The sequence below is a fragment of the Sapajus apella genome, unplaced genomic scaffold (genome assembly GCF_009761245.1).
Source record: "Sapajus apella isolate SASKATOON/1434 unplaced genomic scaffold, GSC_monkey_1.0 scaffold117, whole genome shotgun sequence".
In the NCBI taxonomy this organism is placed as follows: Eukaryota; Metazoa; Chordata; class Mammalia; order Primates; family Cebidae; genus Sapajus; species Sapajus apella.
In genome coordinates this window covers 4,958,750-4,966,515 of record NW_022437057.1, presented here as the reverse complement: position 1 = coordinate 4,966,515, position 7,766 = coordinate 4,958,750, and the positions used below count along the sequence as shown (strand labels likewise).

General features: G+C 48.8%; 1 protein-coding gene across 2 annotated transcripts; it reads left to right on the top strand.

Moving 5' to 3' along the window:
* The first annotated feature begins 2,290 nt into the window (after window positions 1-2,290).
* On the top strand, window positions 2,291-7,036 carry DRD1 (dopamine receptor D1). 2 transcript variants are annotated; one of them, XM_032260388.1, is made up of 2 exons: window positions 2,291-2,419; window positions 3,483-7,036. In XM_032260388.1, the coding sequence occupies exon 2, from the start codon at window positions 3,973-3,975 to the stop codon at window positions 5,311-5,313; it is 1,341 nt and encodes a 446-aa protein (XP_032116279.1). In that variant the 5' UTR covers window positions 2,291-2,419; window positions 3,483-3,972; the 3' UTR covers window positions 5,314-7,036. The 2 variants fall into 2 exon arrangements, with proteins under 2 accessions (XP_032116279.1, XP_032116278.1); XM_032260387.1 differs by lacking the exon at window positions 2,291-2,419 and adding an exon at window positions 2,860-3,365.
* Window positions 7,037-7,766: the final 730 nt, after the last annotated feature.

The following is a 7,766-nucleotide window of genomic DNA, read 5'->3' as shown; positions in this document are numbered from 1 at the left end:
GAGTAGCTGGGATTACAGGTGCGCGCCACCATGCTCAGCTAATTTTTTGTATTTTTAGTAGAGACAAGGTTTCACCATGTTGGCCAGGCTCGTCTCGAATTCCTGACCTTGTGATCCCCTGCCTCGGCCTCCCAAAGTGCTGGCATTACAGGCGTGAGCCACCTTGCCCAGCTGGGGGTATTTTTGAAAGGCAGTCATTAGACAGAAAATTTACTCCTCAAACTGGCCTTATCCTCACCTTCAGGGTCTGCTACCTCAATCTTTAGGTGGCAGGGCTGTTAGTGTATTCTTTTGAGGTTACTGCCTCCAGGCTGGAGAAGCACTTTCTCTCGCCATATGGAATATTCCTCCAGAGTCCTGCCTCCCCTAGTTCAATCCCACTGGCTCTTTATCCTGCAGATCAGGATCCCGCCCTTTCCTGCTTTCCAAGGTTAATGCTGAATTTCCCCTACCTATTTTATTTCTGGGTAGTTTCAGTGGAAAATTGCAGATGCCAGGGTAGAATGTCAGGAGTTAAGTGCTCAGGTTTACATGACAACCTTGAACCAGAAACATATCCTTTAATTTGTGTTTATTAGTAAAAGAGGAAGAAAGAAAATGAAACAAGGTCAAGAAGCTTGGAGAATGACTGCCTTGGGGAAAGTGTTACATTAGGCATGACTTAGGGCTCTACAGAAATGCAGTTCTTGGGGAATGTGTGTGGCAACAATTGTGTCTCTGACCCCTAGTCTGTTGGACACTGTGTGTGACGGCAAGGCTATGGGTGGGAGAGAGCTGTGAGCACAGGCACAGGAGAGTCTGTGCCAGCAATATGGCCCTTTCATCTAAAGCCAAGGTGCAAAACCCGGGCACGGTGACTCACGCCTGTAATCCCAGCACTTTGGGAGGCCAAGGCAGGTGGATCACCTGAGGTCAGGAGTTTGGGACCAGCATGGCCACCATGGTGAAACCCCGTCTCTACTAAAAATGCAAAAATTAGCTGGGCGTGGTGGTGGGCCACCTGCAATCCCAGCTACTCGGGCAGGTAAGGCAGGAGAAGCACTTGAACCCAGGAGGTGGAGGTTGCAGTAAGCCAAGATAGTGCCATTGCACTCCATCCTGGGTGACAGAGCGAGACTCTGTCTCTAAATAAATAAATAACCAAGATGCAGTTTGTACTGGCGAATTAGATGGAATTATTACTTTGGTTCAGGGTGTTTTACAGAGAAAATTCTTGCTTCTGACGTGGTGCATGGCTCTCGTGGAGACTGGACTATCGGTTTTTTAATGAGTCCCAGGGGTTCCTGCCCATGGAGGGCTAACTGGGCCCTAGGTTTGGTGCCAAGCCCTCTGCAAACACCGTCTCGGTTAATACTTTTGACAATCTTGTTATGCCATCGCCGTTTCACAGAGGAAGAACCGGAGCTCAGAGAGGAGAGGTGCACATGCAGCCGACGGTGCCACGGCCGGACCAGGAAGTCAGGCAGCGTATCTTGGGGGCTCCATGCTTATTCTCCTCCCACCTTTTGGAAGGTACAGGATGGCACCACATGTCGCCATTTATGCACAGTTAGTGCAAACTCTCACTTGTGAGCTTGCCTGGGGCAACTGGGAGAGGCTGGGGGCTCCTTTTCCACCAGGCCCCGCTGCCTCTGTCTGATTCTTCCTTGTATTTTAGCCCTGTAGGTAATTTTCCAGTTTATGGGCTCCTGTGCCAAATGTGGTGAGTTAAAAGAACAGGCAGGCAGCAGCGCGACTCCTGCGTCAGTTGCGTGACTTTGGGCAGGCCCCACCACGTTTCCATGCCTCATTGCCACCCGGGGGAAGCGGGATGAGCCGGCCTGGGGGGAAGGATTGTTTTAAGGGGGGAACAATGTAAGACGTGCACCGGGAACGCGGACGCTGCTGGGTCAATGCCCGCTCTGCCGTTCTCTTTGAGAGTAAGGCTTGGGTCCTGCTTGCTCTAGCGCCCCAGGTTCGGAACGCAGCGGGGGCACAGGAGGAAACGCTGGTTCACGAATGCAAGGCCAGCAAAGTCAAATTTTTCCCCCTTGTCCGCTTTTCGGGGTATTTCAAGCGGAGAAGTCCTGAGTGAAGAAGTTTCCGCTTCCCAGTTCTCAGGTTCTGTCCGTCAAGGACCGGGAAAAGCGAGTCCGGACTGGGGTCCCCGGCGGTCGCTGGAACCCTTCTGAGTGAGGTTGGTACCTGCCAGGCCGCAGCTGGAGCGCGGGAAGCCGCAGTCGCCGGCAGAGGGCGCCCCAGGCTCACGGAGCGCGCGGCGCTCGGGCTGAGCGCTCCAGAGGAGCGGAGCACCGGCTGCAGTCCGGCGTTGACCGCAGCCGGGACGCGCCCGCCACCCCGGCGGAGGAGTGAGTGCCCTTGGGACGCAGCGGTGCGCGCTGGCCTGGATCGCCGCTGCCCCGCGCCCTCCCCGCGAGCGGTGAGTACAGGCGCCGCTGGGCACTTCTCACCCTAGTTAGGGGGCACTTGGAGACCGCGCAGGTCGGACGCTGGCCAGCTGTTCTAGGAGTTGGTGTGCTGAGAGTGGGAGCGCTCCCCTCGCTTGGGGCTTTGGGTCGGGCTAGGGGTTGACCCCAAGAGGCTCTGGATGTCGGGGCCGAGCTTTGCTTTCGGGAGACTCCAGCTTACTTGAGGCTCTGACAACGGATTTGTCTCGCGGGCCCCGCGCGTGCTGCGCGGGGCTCCGGAAACTGGCGAGGTAACCGAGGAGGGCAAGCTCTCACCGAGGCGTCCTCCGCCCACCGCGCCCGCAGAACCATCCAGGGGGACCACGTGCGGCTGTCGCCTGCAAATCTGCCTGTCAAGCGGGGACCGCCCCCAGGGCCGGGGAGGGGACGCGCGGGCGGAGTGGGCTGTGCCCCGCGGGAACCCCGGCAGCCGGTGCGCCCGCTGGTGCCAGCTCGGCTCGCTGCCTCGCATTGCCACAGGCTGCTGAGAAGTCGCGGGCAGTGCCTGCAGGCAGGCGCAAGGCCCTGCCCTGTAGGACTGAAGGCCGCCCGAGGGGCGCCCAGGCTCTGGGCTCCAGGAAAGAAGCCAAGAAAAGAAGCTGCCCAGGTGACCAGTCCTGGGAGTGCTCTCTCCCAAGGAAGCTCCGAGCGCCCAGAAGCCCTTAGCCTGGGTCCAGTGCCCTTGGAACAATCTCTAGCTGTTCAAGGCAGTGGGGCGGCACCGCCTGTTTGGGGGCCTGGCCTGGGGTCCTTTTTCCCAAACCCGCCCTGGAGATTTTTGCGCACCGGTAGCCGAACCCCTGCTGTATGTAGCGGGTTGGACTCAGGCGCGCCTCCTCAACGTTTCGGAGCCGCTGCGCCAGAGGAAGTCCACATTCCAAGCTGCAGGGGCTTTGAGAGAGACGACACCAAGGCAAGGTAGGTGGACCCTGACGGGCTTGCTCTGGGAATTATTAGGTTGGGCTTGACGTGAGTAAAGATGCGATCTGCTTAAGTCTTGGAGAAAGACCGTGCGTTTTTCCTTTGCTTTTTAAGGCGTTTGGAGAGCTGCTGAGGAGCCAGGGGCTTGGAGGAGCGAGAAGACATGTATTTTCAGCTGTGTCTCAGAAGGGGAGAATTTCCTGTCACCACCAGAGAAGCAACAGCTCCGAAATGTGATTGCAACTGACTAGCAGAGCTGAGGCCCAGCAGTCACCGGATTGATGATTTAGAATATGCTTAAAAAAAAAAAAAAGTGCTTTCTTTGGGGAATTCACGGAGTGGCTGGTGCCCAAGACAGTTGACCTGCAGCAAGGGAGTCAGAAGGCAGATGTAGAAATCAAGAGTGACCGTCCACGGGATTGACTTGGATTGCCACTCAAGCGGTCCTCTGATGGAATGTTGGTGAGGTCCTCTGCCCAGGAAGCAATCGGGGTGTACAAGGGACTGCCTGGTGAGGAGGACTCCTGAAAGTCTGACTGAGCCCTATTCCCTGCTTAGGAACTCAAGGGGTGGCAGAGCCCCTGATGTGCTTTCTCTCAGGAAGATGAGGACTCTGAACACCTCCACCATGGACGGGACCGGGCTGGTGGTGGAGAGGGACTTCTCTGTTCGCATCCTCACAGCCTGTTTCCTGTCGCTGCTCATCCTGTCCACGCTCCTGGGGAACACGCTGGTCTGTGCTGCCGTGATCAGGTTCCGACACCTGCGGTCCAAGGTAACCAACTTCTTTGTCATCTCCTTGGCTGTGTCAGATCTCTTGGTGGCTGTCTTGGTCATGCCCTGGAAAGCAGTGGCTGAGATTGCTGGTTTCTGGCCCTTCGGGTCCTTCTGTAACATCTGGGTGGCCTTTGACATCATGTGCTCCACCGCGTCCATCCTCAATCTCTGTGTGATCAGCGTGGACAGGTATTGGGCTATCTCCAGCCCTTTCCGGTATGAGAGAAAGATGACCCCCAAGGCAGCCTTCATCCTGATCAGTGTGGCATGGACCTTGTCTGTACTCATCTCCTTCATCCCAGTGCAGCTCAGCTGGCACAAGGCAAAACCCACAAGCCCCTCTGATGGGAATGCCACTTCTCTGGGTGAGACCATAGACAACTGTGATTCCAGCCTGAGCAGGACATATGCCATCTCATCCTCCGTAATAAGCTTTTACATCCCCGTGGCTATCATGATTGTCACCTACACCAGGATCTACAGGATTGCCCAGAAACAAATACGGCGCATTGCGGCCTTGGAGAGGGCAGCAGTCCATGCCAAGAATTGCCAGACTACCACAGGTAATGGAAAGCCTGTCGAATGTTCTCAACCAGAAAGTTCTTTTAAGATGTCCTTCAAAAGAGAAACTAAAGTCCTGAAGACTCTGTCGGTGATCATGGGCGTGTTTGTGTGCTGTTGGCTACCTTTCTTCATCTTGAACTGCATTTTGCCCTTCTGTGGGTCTGGGGAGACGCAGCCCTTCTGCATTGATTCCATCACCTTTGATGTGTTTGTGTGGTTTGGGTGGGCAAATTCATCCTTGAACCCCATCATTTATGCCTTTAATGCTGATTTTCGGAAGGCATTTTCAACCCTCTTAGGATGCTACAGACTTTGCCCTGCGACGAATAATGCCATAGAGACGGTGAGTATCAATAACAATGGGGCCGCGATGTTTTCTAGCCATCACGAGCCACGAGGCTCCATCTCCAAGGAGTGCAATCTGGTTTACCTAATCCCACATGCTGTGGGCTCCTCTGAGGACCTGAAAAAGGAGGAGGCAGCTGGAATAGCCAGACCCTTGGAGAAGCTGTCCCCAGCCCTATCGGTCATATTGGACTATGACACTGACGTCTCTCTGGAGAAGATCCAACCCATTACACAAAATGGACAGCACCCAACCTGAAGTCCAGGATGAACCCTGCCACACATGCTCATCCCAAAAGCTAGAGGAGATTTCTCTGGGGCTTGCTGTTAAGAAACTAAGGTATGGTGAGACTCTGGGGTGTCAGGAGAGCCCTCTGCTGCTTTCCAACACACAACTAACTATATTTTCAAATACATTCCAGTGTTTTTTCTGTGTTGTTCATAGTCAATCAAACGGGGACAGTATGAACATGGGGAGCCACAAGGGACATGTCTTTGGCTTCAAAATTGTTTTTAGAAATGTATTCTTATCTTAGGACTTGCAAAGTAGGGCAAAGAATCAACAGTGAACAGATTCACTTAAAAATCAAATGTTTCCAGGAAGGAAATGAGATAGGTTGAGTTTGCTGTATACAAACAGGTGCTAACACTGTTCCGAGCAAAGGTTTCAGATTGTAAAGGTAGGTGCATGCCTTCGTAAATTATTTCTAAAACATTAATTGAGGCTTACAGTAGGAATGAGAATTTTTCTTTCCAGAATTGAGAGATGTTTTGTTGATATTGGTTCTATTTATTTATTGTATTATATGGATATTTTTAATTTATTATATAATAAATCTATATTTATCATATTTAATAGGATAAATTAATGAGTTTTATCCAAGACCTTACAACCACATTTCTGGCCATTGAACTAGCACTTTATAAGCCAATGAAACAAACACACAGACTCTGTGAGATTCTAAATGTTCATGCATAACTTTTAGAAACAGAGCAAAAACTGTTAGGTAAGGGAGTAAAGTTGAAATGATTCCTTAAAGCTCATGGACACAAATAAATGCAAGGTGAGAACTGACAAATGCTATAAATGCTTTTTGTTTTTCTGAAAAGATTTTGAAAAATTTAAAAAAATATAGCTACTATTGTGTTAAAAACATTTTAAATGACAAAAGACTTTCCCAGGGGAATTTGCACTTCTGTAAATATCTTAAATAAAAGCCAGCTAAAGAAGAATCCAGGATTAAATTTATGATCTTAGGTGTAATGAAAAGTATATGCTGCTTTGTATTTATGTAAAATAATTGGCCCTCTCCATCTTTTCTCATTTCATGTGTTAAGCAGTTTTTCCGAACCAAACAAATGGCTTTCCTGGAGAGAGATGTGCAGACAGTGGGTTACAGCAGCCCCACTGGCGGACAAAACTCAACCCCTGCATTTCCATCTTACCAGGTCAAACCAAGCCACTCAGTGGGGCTACTTTTTGTAGTGCTTTAATCTGAACTTAGAGCTGATTTTAAAAGAAGTCTTTAAATGTTAATGGTATACTAACTAACGAATAGTGCCTCATTCTCATCCTTGAGTCAGATACTTCTGTTGATGGGAGAAACAGAAGGACCCTTTCTTTGGGTGTGTTGAGCCTCCCAAAGCCATCAGCATCTCTTTTGACAAATGCTAGTCCTTACTCTGTGCTTTGGAATCAAGCTCTTGTGTCATCACCTGAACTGTAAAAAGTATCGTAAGCCTCCCTCGCCAGATGCTAACTTGTGGAGCATTTCAACAGAGTTTCTTTGAAATGTTTACAAAGTATTCTTCTTCATAAGCAATTAACTTAACATTTAGATGCGATCAGTGAAAAGAAAAAAAATCGGAAAAATATCTCCTGCATCAGGTCTGTGTTATTTATGTATTGTGAATGTTTTCTTAATTTTATTGGCTGTATGCTTTCTTACATATAATAAACATATTTTGTGAACTCAAATCAACCCCGAATGAGCTGTGTTGCATTTGCTAAATGTGTTTTTAAAACTAGAACATTTCAGATCTACAAGGAAGGAAACACAGGCATTTTCAAGTATATATTACTTTTTCTTCTTTAATGGAATTTTCTTCTATTGCATATGGCATGTGCTGCCTTTGAATATTTAAAGTGAAAATGTTTTCTGATTTGGGCTATATACTCTTTTTCTTTCTGTCTTAATAATTTTTTTTTTGAGAAGAGGAATTACTTGAGGAATTATTTTACTTTTCATTTCACAGATTTTAAAACTTTCTAAAATCTCTGCTTTCTCTTTCAAAAAGCCTATTTTAAATAAAATAAAAATTTCAGAAAAGACCCTCTCAGCTGATAGCAACCATTGTACATGTGATGTTTGTTTTAAAAGTAAAATATAACATTTTTTTTTTTTCCTGAAGGGAATATACAGGTTGTGATGCTGGGCTTACCAAAATGTCTTATGAGGCACATCCATAGGTCCTGCCAAATCCACTTAGTTAATGTGCTAAGCAATTTTTTTTCCTGTTCTGAGGAAAGAGAACAGCTGAACAGCAGGTGATACAAAAATTAAGGGTTAAGTTTATAATTTGGAACATCACACAACAGATGGTGTCTTTTTAAATTCTGTATTTGCCTTCTCCGGGCTTTGGCATATAATGAACACATCTAGAGTGAGCACCCATAAAGCAGGATGCCTTTCTCTCTGTTTCATAACTTTA